The sequence below is a fragment of the Mauremys reevesii genome, linkage group 3 (genome assembly GCF_016161935.1).
Source record: "Mauremys reevesii isolate NIE-2019 linkage group 3, ASM1616193v1, whole genome shotgun sequence".
NCBI lineage: Eukaryota > Metazoa > Chordata > Testudines > Geoemydidae > Mauremys > Mauremys reevesii.
The window spans coordinates 170,788,608-170,805,607 of NC_052625.1; the positions used below are offsets into that span (position 1 = coordinate 170,788,608).

General features: G+C 49.0%; 1 protein-coding gene across 1 annotated transcript in view; it reads left to right on the top strand.

Moving 5' to 3' along the window:
- Positions 1 to 4,770, top strand: part of LOC120401176 — a 42,986-nt gene extending 38,216 nt beyond the window's left edge. Inside the window, exons 12-15 of the mRNA XM_039530833.1 lie at positions 364 to 1,456; positions 1,556 to 1,805; positions 3,055 to 3,098; positions 4,735 to 4,770. Coding sequence (XP_039386767.1) covers positions 364 to 1,456; positions 1,556 to 1,805; positions 3,055 to 3,098; positions 4,735 to 4,770 — 1,423 coding nt within the window. The remainder of the gene's footprint in view (positions 1 to 363; positions 1,457 to 1,555; positions 1,806 to 3,054; positions 3,099 to 4,734) is intronic.
- Positions 4,771 to 17,000: the final 12,230 nt, after the last annotated feature.

Here is a 17,000-nt window from a genome sequence, read left to right on the forward strand (position 1 = left end):
AGTTTATAGTCTTGGCCTTCACAACATCCTCTGGCAAGGGTTACACCCACATGCTCACGTCTTCCTCCCCCAAACCAATTGTTGTTAGCTAATCTTTCTAGTCAAATAGCAGTAGATCCCTGATCATGCTCAAGGCCCCATCGTGCTAGGTGCTGCACATGTGCGTGTGACGAAGGGTTATCGTTCTAGATAAAATGAGTGCCAGTTCCCCCCTCAGTCCTTCGTTACCCAGCTGATGTCCTTGTGTCGGGGTGTGGTGTGCAATGCATGCCTAGGCACTGCCCCATTGCACTACTGTGCCCAAGCCCTGCCTTTGCTCAGCAGAGCCATGTCCCATCTGTCCCTGTCTGCTCTCTCCCACAGGCCGAGTGTGTCGACATCTGCCACGAGCCAGTTCTCCTACTCCTCTAGGGAATCCACCACCTCTCCCCTCTGGAGTCCCAGCTCCTTTTCCCTGAGAGAAGCCGCCATGATTCAATCAGAGCCCCTCTGCCACACAGGGGAGATCATGCCTGTCGGGGGCTGGGAAGGATCCGCTCATCCCATCCAAGCCCAGCCTCTCCCCAGGCCTCCTGCCCACAGCAGACGAGACCGGCGAGAGCAGACCATGGGTCTGGACCAGACGTCAATCCGTGGCTTAGACTTCAACATCCGCCAGAAGCATCTGCAGAGTCAATTGGGGGCTCCTACCCCATACACAGCGTCGCTGGCCAAGATGATCCCTAACGTCCCTGCTCTGCGCCCACCGGACAGAGACCCCAGGGTGAAGTTCAACATGAGCAGGGTCCCTTTCCTAAGCTGTGAAGTCCTGGAGGAACTGGACTGTCACGTGCACACAAAGAGACTCCAGCATGAGCAGGGCTTACCCCTCAGCCCCCAGAAACCCCACACAGCTCTTCTGCCTCCAGCTCCACAAACCCCCATCCCGGGGGAGCCATTGCTGGGTGAGCGGGACACCAAGCAGCAATTGATATTAGACACAGATCGGCCCAAATGTGGATTTCCAGCAAAGGTCCCGGAGCCCCTCAGATCCAACACCAGCCCTCAGCGTGCACAGGCGATCCAGGAGCCATGTGTCTGCCCCTCTGGACCCCTGCCTCAAAAGGCCCACAGGATCATGGCATCCCCTGATGCCATCCTGGCCAGGCTTGTGCCCACGGTGGTGGTCAAGCTGCAGGAACACATTGCTCAGAAATGCTCAGAGATCCAAATGGAGGCATTCCCAAAGATGGTGAGAGAGTCGCACAGAGATGCTCCCCTCGTGAGAGAGATGGCAATAGCAGAGAAGACGCTCACAGCCACACTCCACCTCTATAGGAGCGAGTTGAGAAAGCCCCTTACCAGTGTGAGCGGCACCAAAGGGACTGAAGAGAAGCTGGAGCTGCACATGGAGAGGAAGTTTCTCTTGGGAGAAGGCTCTTGTCTGGGGCCAGGGGCACAGGCAGGTGAGGGCAGGGCAGATCATCCCAGGCCCCAAAGCCACCAGGTTGCCCCAGAGGCCCCAGGCTCTGAGCAGCTAACAAGATCCACCCTTGACTCTCTCATGGCTGGGCAGGCTGCACACGACCTGCAGCTGAAGCACCTGATGGAAATGTTGAGCAGCTCCCGCCCCTTGGCGGGCCAGGTCTCAGTCTGCCAGCAGTGCCGTAAGACATATCCAGGAAAGATGAAGGGTAAGAAAACTCAGGAGGAGACATCTGCTGAGCTGCATGGTCTTCGAGACGACATGGATCCACATGGGCTCGATGGAACTGTGGTCGCAGCTCTTCAGGATCAGCTGCCAATTAGTGTCTGCAAGAACTGCAGTAAGCTTCGACGGAAGAGACCAGCTGGCTCTGCAGGTGCTGACTTGCCGGAAGATCCCATGGAATCCACAGCGATGGACTCCAGGAGACTCCTCAGCATCATCCAACCACAAAAAGATGCCAGTGGTGTGGCTCCTTCCAGCAGACAGGAGAAAGACGCAGGATGGAATGGGGAAAACGGCTCCCAGAAAGCAACCAAAGATGGTGTCCATTGCTACAAGTACAACAGGGCTTTCGCAAGCTGGGGAGAAAACAACTGGGAGTCCTGACGGTTCTCCCCCAAAGTCACCAAAGGCCTCTAGAGCTAGGACATCATCCCCTTCAAGAAGCAAAGTTACAATTCTCAAACGGATGTTAATGTGCCTCAAGAAAACCTGCAATAAGCTTCAGAACAAAGTGATGTCCCAAATGTCCAAGGACTCTCGGTCAAGAACACCTGATGCTAAATTTACAAAGCCACCCCTTGGGAAGGCAAGGGCCTCCAAGGGTGTCTGGTAGTAGTATAAGGGCCCTACCATCAATAAAACACTAACCCCTCCCCTTGACCCCTCAAAACCCGCTCCTTGACCCCTTAAGCCCCAACCACCTGTCACTGGAAGTCCCACCCATGGCGGACACATGACCGGAAGCAAAGTGTGTCATGTGACCCCTCTAAGAACTCCTCCCACTGCCCTCTACCAATCAGGATGGGTTTCGCCCCCGTAGGCCTGCCTCAAGAGGAGATTTGACCAATCGGGGTGTTCCGGGCCGGTGTGACCCGTCCAGAAGTGGTTCGTGTGACCCCTCTAAGAACTTCTCCCACTGCCCTCTACCAATCGCGATGAGTTTTGGCTGCATAGGACAGCCCTGAGAGCAGGTTTGACCAATCGGGGGGTTCCAGGGCGGGGTGACCCCCCCCAGGAGCGGGTCCTGTGACCCCTCTAAGAACTCCTCCCAGTGCCCTCTGCAGTCAGAGTGCAGTACCATCACCCTGTAAGTCCCAGCACCGAGGCAGAAGAGGCCCTCTTTTACCCAGAACACGTGCTCTGGAGATCATGGAGACATGGACTCCTTCACCACCCCCGTGAGAACGTCAGACTTTGTTTTAACTCCGAGGCCTTTGGACTTGTGTGGGAAAAGCACTACATCAGCAAAAGTTGCAACGAGGGCCCTTTGACTCAGCTGTTGATGGATACGCTGGAACCCGAAACCCAAAACCTCGTGAGGCACCCCAATGATCGTGACCACCTCTCATTGTCCGCTCCTCTAGAGGAGGAAGGCGAACGCACCTCGGGGGAGTCGCCGGAGGACAAGGTGAATGGAAAATACATCACTCAGGTAAATGAATGATTAAGAAGTGACGGTTGATGATGGGGTGTAATGGGTTAGGAACCACGGGGTTGTGTAAATCTAAAAACAAGCAGTGGGGGGCTTACACTGTTTCTTTTCTGAAAATCTCTCAACAGCTTGATGATGCCTTTATCAAAGCCTTTGAGAACCAACCACACAAACACAACTCCAGTTCCTCAGCTGCCACCACCACACCAAGCCCTGAGAAAACTGTGTGTGCGAAAATGCCCATATTCACAAATCCGGAGCACGCGCTCTAGGGGTTGTGAATAAAAAACCAAGGACTGACAAACCATTCTCCCAACACCATAAGCTCGTCACAGCTTCCCCATAGTCTTGTGTTTGGGAAAAGTATGATGCTTCATTCAGAAAACTGATGAAGATTTGGGGAAAATATGATGCTTTGTTCAGAATACTGGTGGCTGCTATATCCTCAGGGGGTCTAAAAGAAAGGAGGGCTGGAAAGACCCCACTTATAAAGCCCAAAATGCCGTTAGCCTTCTTGGCAACAAGAGCACACTGTTGACTCATATCCAGCTTCTGGTCCACTGTAACCCCTAGATCCTTTTCTGCAGAACTGCTGCCCAGCCATTCGGTCCCTAGTCTGTAACAGTGCATGGGATTCTTCCATCCTAAGTGCAGGACTCTGCACTTGTCTTTGTTGAACCTCATCAGGTTTCTTTTGGCCCAGTCCTCTAATTTGTCTAGGTCCCTCTGTATCCTATCCCTACCCTCCAGTGTATCTACCACTCCTCCCAGTTTACTGTCATCTGCAAACTTGCTGAGGGTGCAGTCCACACCATCCTCCAGATCATTAATGAAGGTATTGAAAAAAACCGGCCCCAGGACCGACCCTTGGGGCACTTCGCTTGAAACCGGCTGCCAACTAGACATGGAGCCATTGATCACTACCCGTTGAGCCCGACGATCTAGCCAGCTTTCTATCCAGCTTATAGTCCATTCATCCAGCTCAGACTTCTTTAACTTGCTGGCAAGAATACTGTGGGAGACCGTATCAAAAGCTTTGCTAAAGTCAAGGAATAACACGTCCACAGCTTTCCCCTCATCCACAGAGCCGGTTATCTCCTCATAGAAGGCAACAGACACTCAGATACTCACCAACACAGCCCCCCAATGCAGCACTTAGCGGACCTCCTCTCGGACAGATCCCAGGCAAACGCCCTGTTAGCCTCTGCTGTTCGCCGCTCAGCTGCTTCGCTGCTGACTGCCTTTTTATAGCAGTCGGGCCCACTCAGGTCCCACCTGGAACAAAGCCTCCCAATTCACACTGTTCAAACAAACAATCAAGCACACGGTCCAACTGACAAACCCTAAATGCCAAATGGCTAAACTGTTTTTAAATTCTCTGTGGGGTAAATTTGGCCAAAGAACAAACCTACCCAACAGCTGCATGGTGAGAGACCCTGATGAACGCTTTCAGTACCTGAAAGTGGGTACGAAGTGGGTATTCACCCACGAAAGCTCATGCTCCAATACGTCTGTTAGTCTATCAGGTGCCACAGGACTCTTTGCTGCTTTTACAGATCCAGACTAACACGGCTACCCCTCTGATACTCTTTCAGTACCTGTTTCCCCCCAGTTACGAGGTTTCATCCTGCGAGTCTATCGACGATGAAACTGCGTGTGTGTCTTGGAAGCTCGCAAAAGACCAGTACTCTGTCTCTGGCAATACCAACATCTTCATAGCCTGTTTCACCACCGCTTCTGCCCGCTTAGAACTATACAACCTCCTAGATAGGTTGCAAGAGCGGTGCCTGTACCACGACACTGACTCGTGATATTTGTGAAAAGGGAGGGTGACTGGAATCCCCCTCTGGGGGATTATTTAGGGGACCTCACAAGCGATTATTTTTATTAAAAAAATAATAATCTGTGTCCTTTTTTCTGAATTGGTCATTTTTATTTTTTAAAAACAAACCCCAAACATCAATTGTCTTTAATCCCCTCACCTGGGGGGCTTTATTAGGTAATAGGGCTATGAAAATCATTGCAAAATACACATCTGGGCTTGTTGAAGCACGCGTTGAGCAAGGCTAGGCATGCCCAAGGAATATCTCATCGGTAAATGTCTGTTCATAACTTTTTGAAAAGCTCCTTTGGTTTTAAATAGTCTCACATGGTCGCCTTTTCTAAAAGAGGCAACAACCGGTTTATTTTAAAACCATCTCTGTAAACCGTTTTCCATACCTTCAGAGAATTTGAAGGGCTAACATCAGCGGGTCTGGTACGTAGAGTTCTGTGAAAACTCTGGTTGTAACTCTTTATAAACTCGGGTAACACGTCAATGTAGCAAAAGGTGATATGGGCTGTAAAATATCTCCACATCCTCTACAACCCCTGCTTTGACTTCCTTATTAGTAACAAACTGGTGAACTCCATGCCGCTTTAACAATCTGCTTAAAGGTTTGTTTAAAAATTCTTTCCTCCGATCGGTTTGTAATTTTTGAGGCATGCGACCTTTGCTGAAAATAGCTTTAAAGGCCTTGGATACCTCACCACGTGTCTGGTCTTTTAGGCCTAAGGCCCAGGCAGATTTGGATAGAATGTCTATCACTGTTAAGATGGACTTAAAACCTAGGTTGCATTTGGAGAACCGATGCATCTTCACCGAATCTGCCTGCCATTGCGCATCCACATCTGACCCAATGGTCTTGTTTCTTTTAAAACGTATTTGAGCCGGTTTATGTAAAGTGTAAGCATTTGACGAGGCTTTTTGGCCACTTGAAAAAGAAGGGTCACCCGCCGAAGCTCCCAACTTCCCAGGGGGTGTAATATATTTTCTTTAACAGAGCTGCCGGTGTAGACATGACTGTTACTGGCACCCTCTTTTACTAACACAAATATGAAGGGGGACACATTCATATTGACATATTTAAATACGTTTTATTAATCGCCTGATTTAACACGAACTTTTACAGCCGCCTGACTGTAAAAATGGACACCACGACCCCTGCCATAAGGGAGTCTGAGCTGGTTCATTCTTCCATTTTGTCCTTTTCTGGATTTTCCTCTTGAGATCTGTGTCTCAGACATGAGCAAAAACAGGTGATGCGTGATATATTTACTCCCACGGGGCTAACGATCTGTAAGTTCTCAAAGGCCTCTAGAGAGACATCGAGCTGTTGAGAGATTTTCAGAAAAGAAGCAGTGTAAGCCCCCCACTGCTTGTTTTTAGATTTACACAACCCCACGGTTCCTAACCCATTACACCCAATCCATGGGTGCCAACTTATATGGGCTCCTGGGGCTTTAGCCCCAGGAATATTCACAGTAAGGGGTTCTCCTCCAGCAATATTTGGAGCTAGGATTCTCCCCTGCTCTGGGCTGCCGGCAGTCGCCGGGAGCCCAGAGCCTTTTAAATCCCAGCCACAGCTGGGAGTCAGAGGGCTCTGGACTGCCTGAAACCGTGGGGAGCCCAGAGCCTTTTCAATCCCAGCCGCCGCCGGGAATCAGAGGGCTTTGGGCTCCCCGCCACAGCGGGCCACCCAGAGCCCTCTGACTCCCAGCCGTGGCTGGGATTTAAAAGGCTCTGGGCTCCCCGAGGTTGCAGGCAGCCCAGAGCCCTCTGACTCCCAGCCGGGGCTGGGATTTAAAGCTCTGGGCTCCCAGCGGCTGATTGACCCCTCCCCAGACGCCTGCCCCAACTGCCCCCAGGACCCCCACCCCTATCTAAGCACCACTGGTCCTTGTCCCCGATTACCCCTCCCGAAACCCCTGCCCCTAACTGCCCCTTGGGACCTCAGCCTCTATCTAAGCCTCCCTTCTCCTTGTCCCCAACTGCCCCCTCCGGAGACCCCACCCAACTTCCCCAGGACCCTCCTACCTGTCCCTTGATAAACCTCCTGGACTCCCATGCCTATCCAATTGCTGCCTGTCCCCTGACTGCCCCTCCGAACCTCTGCCCCATCCAACCCCCCCTGCTCCTTGTCCCTTGACTGCCCCCCTGAACCCCCTACCTCTTCTCCAACCCCCAAACCGCTTACTGTGCCATTCAGACCAGCGTGTCTGGCTCCGTGCAGCTCTAGACAGTTGCAGCCATGCTCCATCATGGAGCCCACAGCCCTCTCCCACCCCCAGCACCTGCCTTCCAGATTTGAACACCTCAAAATTCAGGAGTGCTCAAGCTCGGTTTGGGCAGCTTTTACTTCATTTCTCCCAAATCAGTTTCCCCTGCAAGGTGCCAACTGAAAGTGTTGGAGAACAGAGAGATCTGGTGGCCTCCTAATGCCTTGAAAAGAGACTAAGGCCGGAGGAGGAAGTGTCAGTGCCTGTACGGACTTCTGGGAAGTGCACGGTGTGGAAGGGGATGCTGTGATGCTTTGGAACAACTCCATACAAAGCCAGTCAGGACTCTGGGGGAGCCTCCTCTCTTGGAGCATACTGTCTCCAGGGCAAGAAGCTTACACCTTCCTTGGTCTGACCTCGGAGCATTCAGCATGCCCTTCCATACCATGCACTTTCCACAGCGAGTCTGCCCAGGCTGGTCCTGGGGCAACCAGAGGTCCTTGCACCCCAACTCCGCAGTCAGATGTGACTCTCAGCCAGACAGTAAAACAGAAGGTTTATTACATGACGGGAACACAGTTTAAACAGAGCTTGTTGGTACAGAAAACAGAACCCCTCTGTCAGGTCCATCTTGGGGGGTGGGGAGCCCAGAACCAAGTTCTGGGTCTCTCCCCATTTCCCCAGCCAGCTCTAAACTGACACTCCCTCCTCTGGCCTCTGTGTCTCTTCTGGACAGGGAGGCCACCTGATCTCTTTGTCTCCAACACCTTCAGTTGGCATCTTGCAGGGGAAACTGAGGCACCCACACAGTTTTCAGAGAAAATATTAAGAACATTCCCATTTCATCACAACAGGTGCAACAAAATATAATACTGTATGTTGAAGTAGGCAAGTGCTGCTTCTGACTTTCCACTTTTAATTGACCCTTGTAATCTTGTAGCACTGACGCGTTGTAGCTTCATTTTATATCGGCTTACAGGGCGGGAGCGGGGGGGCACCACCATTTTAGGCCCCACCAAAAATTATACAAACCGGCTGCCTATGACCCCATCATCAACCATCACTTCTTATTTATTCATTTACCTGAGTGACATCTTTTCCGTTCACCTTGTCCTACAGAGACTCCCGCTGCATTCGCCTTCCCCCTCTAGAGGGGCAGACAATGAGAGGTGGTCACGCTCATTGGGGTGCTTCACGAGGGTCTGGGTTTCGGGTTCCGGTGTATCTATCGGCTGAGTCAAAGGACCCTCGTCGCAACTCTTGCTGATGTAGCGCTTTTCCCACACAAGTCCAAAGGCCTCGGGGCTAAAACAAAGTCTGACGTTCTCACGGTGGTGGTGAAGGAGTCCATGTCTCCATGATCTCCAGAGCACGCATTCTGGGTAAAAGAGGCCCTCTTCTGCCCCGGCACTGGGACTTATGGGGTGATGGTGCTGCACTCTGATTGGCAGAGGGCGCTGGGAGGAATTCTTAGAGGTGTCACACTACCCTCTTCTGGGTGGGTCACCCCAACCCAGAACACCCCCGATTGGTCAAACCTGCTCTCGGGGTGCTCCTATGTGACTGAAACCCATTGCGATTGGTAGAGGGCAGTGGGAGGAGTTCTTAGAGAGGTCACACGAACCACTTCCGGACGAGTTACCCCACCCCAGAACACCCCTGATTGGTCAAATCTCCTCTCAGGGCGGGCCTACAGGAGCAAAGCCCATCCTGATTGGTAGAGGGCAGTGGGAGGAGTTCTTAGAGAGGTCACATGACGCACTTTGCTTCCAGTCATGTGTCCGCCTCGACCCCGGAAGTAATATCCCCCATGGGTGGGACTTCCGGTAACAGATGGTCGGGGCTTAAGAGGTCAAGGGGCAGGGTTTAGGGGCCAAGGGGCAGGGTTAGGGTTTGATTGATGGAAGGGCCCTTATACTCCCTCCGGTTCCCATGCTACTGAATCCCACCCTGCCAGCAGGCCCACTAACAGAAGGGCCCACAAATTCCACCATCTCCCTACCATCCAGCGGGCCTGGTAAGCATGGGCCAAAGTGGCTGAGAACAATGGCGTGTTGTCCTGGGACACAGAGACTGACGTATAAGAGACTCTCCTTGGGGTGTGACGTTTAACCCCGGATTCCAAGATGAAAGCGGGGCCTGGGGCTTGGACGAGACTGATGGTGTGAACAGCTCACTGGATTTGCTACTTGACCTCCTCTGGTTCAAGAATCAATCCTTCCTAGGCAGATGCATGGCCAAAGTCTCTTCCTTACAGATGTTTTGGCTACATGTGTGAATAAAAGCCAACAATCCATGGAGGAGGAGAACAGCAAACCCTCTAAGGTTTCGGAAGCTGACCTGGTGTTAGACATCGAAGGGAGGCAGCAGTGGGGTGAAATGCCCCAGAGATGTTTATACTAGCGGATGGAAAGCAGGGGACTCCATGGGGCACTTGGTTTGCACAGGGCTCAGAAGAAAAACTTCCTAGGAGATAAGGGGCAGGGCTTTCCTGGGGTGATGGAAAGATGGAGTTTGGCATTTCCAAGTTGGCAGACACAAGACCCGAGGAAGGGGCTGGGGCAGGAAGGAAGAGCCAAAGAGCGAAAGAAGGCGAGATCTGCCACAGACCCGAGGGGAGTGCCATCCAATTGGAGTATGTGTGTTGCCGGCCCAGAGGGCCCGAGGGGGCAACAGCGGGGTTCGTTGCCGGTGTCGTCGCACTAATTAACACACCAGGGTGGAGAAGCAAACCAAGTTTATGCAAGATCTTGAAAAGGCACTAGGAGAAGCAATATCTCAAATCAAGCGCACTGATAAAAACAAGTTCCCCTTTTTATATTCCAAGTTGTCTGTACTGGCCTTTGTTTCTCTCTGTCTCCCCCTTCCTCCCTCCCCTTGCAGCAGATCCATTAAGCAATAAAATGTAGCTTGTTAGAAACCTTTCCATTCGCATGTTTATCTCTGGCCTTTATGACACAGACGCATGCAGACTTTGCCCGCCCGGCGCCCCCGTATCACTACCGCGTTTTGCTGTTTCGAGCTGTACTGCAGCTGCGAGCTAAGAAAGCTGACAGTTACAAATTTTTGCTTTTTGGCTGTTAGCAGTTTCGGCTGGTTAAAGTTCACAACATGGAAGAACTTTGGTTCACTCAGGCCTAGAGCAAGAAGACTTCATCGACACTCATGGTCTTTCATCCTCCTGAGCATGGGCGCCAACTTATATGGGCTCCTGGGGCTTTAGCCCCAGGAATATTCACAGACAGGGGCTCTGCTCCAGCAATATTTGGGGCTAGGTTTCTCCCCTGCTCTGCGCTGCCGGCAGCCCAGAGCCCTTTAAATCCCAGCAGCAGTCGGGAGTCAGAGGCTCTGGGCTGCCTGCAACCCATGAGGAGCCAAGAGCCTTTTAAACCCCCGCCGCGGCCGGGAATCCGCGGGCTCTGGGCTCCCCGCCGCAGCGGGCAGCGCAGAGCCCTCTGATTCCCGGCCGCGGCCTGGATTTAAAAGGCTCTGGGCTCCCCACGGTTGCAGGCAGCCCAGAGCCCTTTAAATCCCAGCATCGACTGAGATTTAAAGGGCTCTGGGCTCCCCGCGCAGCGGGCAGCCCAGAGCCCTTTAAATCCCAGCCATGGCTGAGATTTTAAGGGCTGCGGGCTCCCCGCGGTTGCAGGCAGCCGAGAGCCCTCTGACTCCCAGCCGGGGCTGGGATTTAAAGGGCTCTGGGATCCCCGCGGCTGCCAGCAGCCCAGAGCCCTTTGAATCCCAGCCCCTAGCCGCTGATTGCCTCCTCCCCAGACCTCTGCCCCAACTGCCCCCCAGGACCTCCACCCCCTATCTAAGCACCACTGGTCCTTGTTCCCCGATTACCCCCTCATGAGACTGTTGCCGGCCCAAAAAAGGCCTGAGGCAGCAAACAGTGGTTCGTTGCCCGGTGTGCGTCGCACTAATTATCACACCAGGGTGGAGAATGCAGAAAAAGTTTATTTGAGCTCAAGTAAGGTGCCAGGGAGGTATTTACAACCTCAAATCCTGCACACAGAGATACAAGCTGTGTGTCCCTTCTTATACATGATTTCAACAAGGCATTCTCATTACCCCCCATTGCCCACTCACCCCCCTTCTCCCTTCTAGTCCCCTCCCATATAATAGGCACTTTGTATAGTTAACAATTACATCAAACAGATTAAATCATTCTTGACAGCAAACAATTCATCTTGTAACTTTTCAAGGCTGTTACCTTGGTTTACTCCTGAATTTATTACCTCCCCTCCCCTCTTTCTAAACTAAACAGGAGATAGTAAAAGGGGCCCTATCTTCTGGTGTCTTACACTGATAAGGAGCAGTTACACATTCCATTCTAAATGCTGACTTAGGAATTCAACTAGAGTTTAACATAAAGGGACTCTTAGACCAGCATAAAATAACTTTGGTCCATTTAGGCCTGGTACTGAAAAGCTTCATTAACACTGTGTTTTTCTACCCTCCTGAGTTATCTAGGGATATGCCTAATGGCACCAACAATCCCCCCCTTTGAGAATACTCAACAAACATTTGGCTGAGTTTTCTCATACTTTGAAGACAAAAAACAATTAAACTCTAGGGAGCTGGGGTATTCAGTTCCACATTCATCCTCCCTATGGACCCGGTAGGATTCGGTATGTGGAAGCCCACACCCACCCTAACCGGTCCACATGCCTGGAAGGAGTATTGTGAATGTCCATACTTCCATCCAGAAAGTGTCCAAGTATGTCATCCCCCTGACCACAGATCAGATGGTTCCTGATAGTCTGTAAGGGCAGTGGGCCAAGTCTGGTGCTCAAGATCCATCTAAATATACCAGATCCCACTGCAATACCTTCCCAGTCTCAGTGATTCTCAATACCATCTCTGTCAGCAACTTCTGGGTCATAGAACTAAGGGTGGAAATGACATGTAACCCACCAACTCCAGCTTGTATTCGGGATAGCTGAGCTTTAAAAATAAGGCTAGTGACCTTTTTCTAGGTGGCCCAATTTCTTATCATGTTCCCAGCTTTTAAGAATATTTCAAATGGTTGCTATATTATTGGCCTGAGTTCACAGAGATCTGGTCAATTCCCTCTTCTTGCAGAGGAAACAATCTAGGCTCTCTGTTGTACTAATCTAATGGCAGCCCCTTGTGAGCAATACATGCTGGAGGATTTATCCAAAACACAGGGTGCAGCCTGTAGAATAAACCCCAAAATCTAATCAATACCACAGTCTCAAACAGGGGTCCCACAAATTTCTTCCTGCCAGTGTATAATTCTTGGTTTCTACACCAGTGTCAGTCCTTAATGTCCTTATTGTTCAGGAAATCCTGGATTCTGACACTTCACAACGCTGTTGGTGGTCACCAGGACTTAATAAGGGTCTTTCCAGCATAGAGCCAAAGCAGTCTTTCGCTGGTGGAGCTTTACATCAATCCAGTTTCCTGGTTCCAAGAAGTGGCAGGCCTCCTAGGGTCTTTATGTAGTTTGTCTTTACCTGTGAAAAAAAGAAACCTAACACATTTCATGAGTGCCTGTCAACGATTTGCAGACTCTACAGCTGTGTGGGCACATTTAATTAAGCCCCCCTTGTCTTGGTTGTTAGCTAAGTCTTAGCTGAGAGCAGTGTCCTGAAATGGGGCTAATGCCCTATCTTTAAACTCAGCATGTTAGCTATTTTTCCCCAGTTAACTCGTTCTTCTTCCTTTGTCCTGTCTGGCTTCTTTTAACCTACAAAGGAAACTTAGCCTTCACTTATACATCTTATTCTAAAAATGAACACATATACATTGCCTTTATACAGTACATTAGTCTTATTATTTAAAGTTTGTCACATCTATCCTTTTACTAAAATAACTTTTTCCAGAGCTTTGGGACAACAAGTTAGGACAAGCACACCCACTTTAACGAGTTTATTTCATAGAGCCTCTAGTCCAATAGTTTCCCACCATCCCCAGCCCTCTGGCTAGAAATCTGAAATAGCCAGAAGGATCCAAATACAATATGGGAGTGGGTTAACTTTCCATATCCTTGCTTCCAAAACTATTAGTATGCAAGTTTTACTAACAATTTTCAATTAAAAGATTTGGCCAATAAAGTTTCTCTTTCTCTTACTTAAGGAGATGTATTAGACTTTAGTATATCACATTTTTCCCAATTTATCCAAGCACTTTGTATTCCAAATTGAACAAAACAAGTATCTGTATTCCAATCCAGACTATCCCATAAACAAAATAATTTTGGCCACAAGACAGAACATAAAACACAAAACATAATTTTTACTGTGCCATCAAAGGCATGGTATGTTGAATGCTGTTCAGCTAGCATCAGTTTTCTCTGATTATCTGAAAGACAAAAACAGAAGTCTACCCTTTCTGGGCAATCAATCATCACTGAAAATATACAAGTACCTTAGTTGATCTCAGGCAAAACAGGGGAATTACCCCATATTTTCATATATATATGTTTCATAGGCAGCTTAGGTCTCAGTGACTTCTACTTTATCAGTTAGATAACTTGCATCAATACAGATGCTTCCTGACTTGCTCTTTACTTTTAACTCCTGCTTTTAAACACTGAAAGAAAACATCACCACTTATAGTGCCTTTAGAACCTAATAAGATTTCAATTACATAGCACTATATACATTTTTTAGATAATTCAACTAAATGGGTCATAACCAAATGATTGCAATCTAATAATTTCTTTGCCTGAATTTATTTACAAACATTTCAAAGACACCAAGAATTTTCTCTTTAGCATTTTTACAAAGTTCAACTGCTGTTCCCTCCAGCAACTATGGAGTTAACTTTTCACACTGCCTTAAAATCACTCACTTGTTTTCTCCAACAACCACTTTTCTCAACTTAAATCACTATTACAAGTATCCTCCTGGGTATTTGAAATCCCCATGTTTATACCTATGTACTCCTTTCTTCTACTAGACCCTCAAAAGTTTCCAACCCGTTTTCCAATCTCTCCGTCTGTTGCTTGCCTGCCTGGGCCCGATCCTTCTTTTCTAGCTGAACCATTCTTTCCCTAGACACCAATTTGCTCCACTGCCAGTTTTAACTAAGGGGGGGTTGGTTTCTCAATTAGCCCCACCCTTCTGGTCCTTTTCCATAAAACATTTGAACTCACAAGACTACCCAGTCCTCCCTAGTGAGGCTTGCCACCTGGGCAAAACACATGGCCCACTGGTGTTTAATCATTTAATTTCCCTTTATAGCAAACACACTGCTATTACGGTGTATGCTGAGCACAAATAGTTAAATTTTGGCAAGTCCCTGAAGGACTGGTACTTGCTTAGCCAGGGCTTCCTTTTCTAACTGGAAATCCTGTCTCAAAGCCTGCAACTTGCCCTGAGCGCAGGTTTGAGTTGCTGTCTGGGTCATGATCTATGCTCTTAATTGCTCAATTCTAGTTATCAAGTACATATTTGTTCTTTTTCTCCAACTACTCTATTGCCCAGTCCTGCTGCAACTGGGGGTAGAACCCCTTTCCAGTTCTCAGACTTACTGCAGCTGAGAGTAGGCTCATCTTTAATCATGCAATCCTCAACATATAACACCAATAGTACCAAACAAAAGAAACTCAACATAACAAAGGTAAAACAGATAAATGGTGTAAATTCTATAGGGCTCCCCCATTCTCAATTACTCACCAAACTGTGACAAATCTGTTACCAATTTATCTATTGCAGGACGTTGGGGGAGGACAAAACACACCATATAACCAAACCCCAAAGCTTCCCCAAGCCTTAAGCCACTTTAATACTCACACATATCCAGACTGACCACGTCTGTATATAACATTCAGAGAAGGGGAATAGGTGGACGGGAGATTATTCTGTATACAGCTTATCCAATATTTCCAACATGCTTCCACTCTTGGGAGAGCTGTTCTTTTACACCCTGGAATCTCCTGCAGTGTCTCTTTCAGAGATTCAGGTCACCAAGCCATACCAACTCTGGGATTGCAAAGACTGTTAAATCTCACTGAACAGTTAAGCTTTGCAAATGCAATCTCAGTTCTGTAACTTATATTACCTTTAATTTACCTCTGTCTATATTTTCCCACAGCCAGCTGGGGATAAAAGCAGTTTTTCTTTGTACTTAACATAGTCTGACCTAATACACAGAGCAGCTCTCCTTATCTCTGGGCTTAGCTGAGTTTCAAATTAACCCATTCCTAGACGAATTGCTCACACCGTGTCAGAGGCTTTTCCTTTGGTAATTAAAAGCTCCTCTGAGATATATGATCTTATCTAGATTGAAGATACCTTCTAATGGACATTGTTTAGATGGATTTTCACGCGTGTAAAGATTCCAATTCTCTAAATACCTGCAGGTTTCAGGACCATAATGTACGTACATGTACTATGCTGGGGTACCCTTAGGGGGTGAGGTAGAATGTTTAGACTGTCCCTTCCCCCATTTTCCACTTACACACACAAAGAGGGGGGGCCCTGTCCGCGCTAGCTCATAAACTAAGAATCTCTCCCTACAGGGGTGGGGAGGGAAGATGGGTTCACACATTCCTAGACCCAGGCAGCTTCCTCGCCGGACGATGCCAGGCTGAGTCAGCCCACCGTGGGTCGGATCTCCTAAAGATCCACTAATTACTGGGCTTGCGTTAGACTAGTCCTGATCATTAGCATTTGCTTCACAGGTTAATCTGGGCGTCTTCCAGTAACAGACACTCACACTGGTATACACACACACACACACACACACACCAAGACCATTATTCCCACGGACAATCCTCCTCCCAATGCAGCTCTGGGGCATATGATGGGGGATTTTTACAAGAGCTCTCTATACAAACAGTTTCAAAAGCTACCCATTCGCTAACAAAACAAAAGTAATTGAAGGATCATGTTGTAATTAAGTGATCCTTCTGGTGGCCACCTTTCCTGGCTCTCTAGTTGATATTGAAGCCAGTCTACTGTACAGAACCTTTTTAGTTTACCCTTAATCATTGGATCCAAACCAAACACTTTCCAATTTGCTAGAATGCATTCTGGGGGCATACACCGTGCCCTGCCTGTACTCTATCCCTGCCCCATACCTATGGGAAGACACTGGGCGTCCCCAGGTCTTAACAGGCAAACAAAAGGTTAACAGCACTGAACTGTTCCTACCTTTTCCACAGGACCGGTTCCTCACCGTCGCCCGCAGCTGCTTCTCCACTATCTGAGTGCGTTGCACCGTTGTGCCTTCCAAGGTCGGTCTGACACGTCCCTGCCGAGGCCCCCGGTAAAAGCACCGGTGCGCGCTGGGCATCGGCTGTGACTGTCGTCCACCGGCCATTGGAGGAGTCCGGGCAAGGCATAATTTTGCCTCAAGCCCACCCAGGGACGCCAAGACTGTTGCCGGCCCAAAAAAGGCCTGAGGCAGCAAACAGTGGTTCGTTGCCCGGTGTGCGTCGCACTAATTATCACACCAGGGTGGAGAATGCAGAAAAAGTTTATTTGAGCTCAAGTAAGGTGCCAGGGAGGTATTTACAACCTCAAATCCTGCACACAGAGATACAAGCTGTGTGTCCCTTCTTATACATGATTTCAACAAGGCATTCTCATTACCCCCATTGCCCACTCACCCCCTTCTCCCTTCTAGTCCCCTCCCATATAATAGGCACTTTGTATAGTTAACAATTACATCAAACAGATTAAATCATCCTTGACAGCAAACAATTTATCTCATAACTTTTCAAGGCTGTTACCTTGGTTTACTTCTGAATTTATTACCTTGTCCCTCCTCCCCTCTTTCTAAACTAAACAGGAGATAGTAAAAGGGGCCCTATCTTCTGGTGTCTTACACTGATAAGGAGCAGTTACACATTCCATTCTAAAT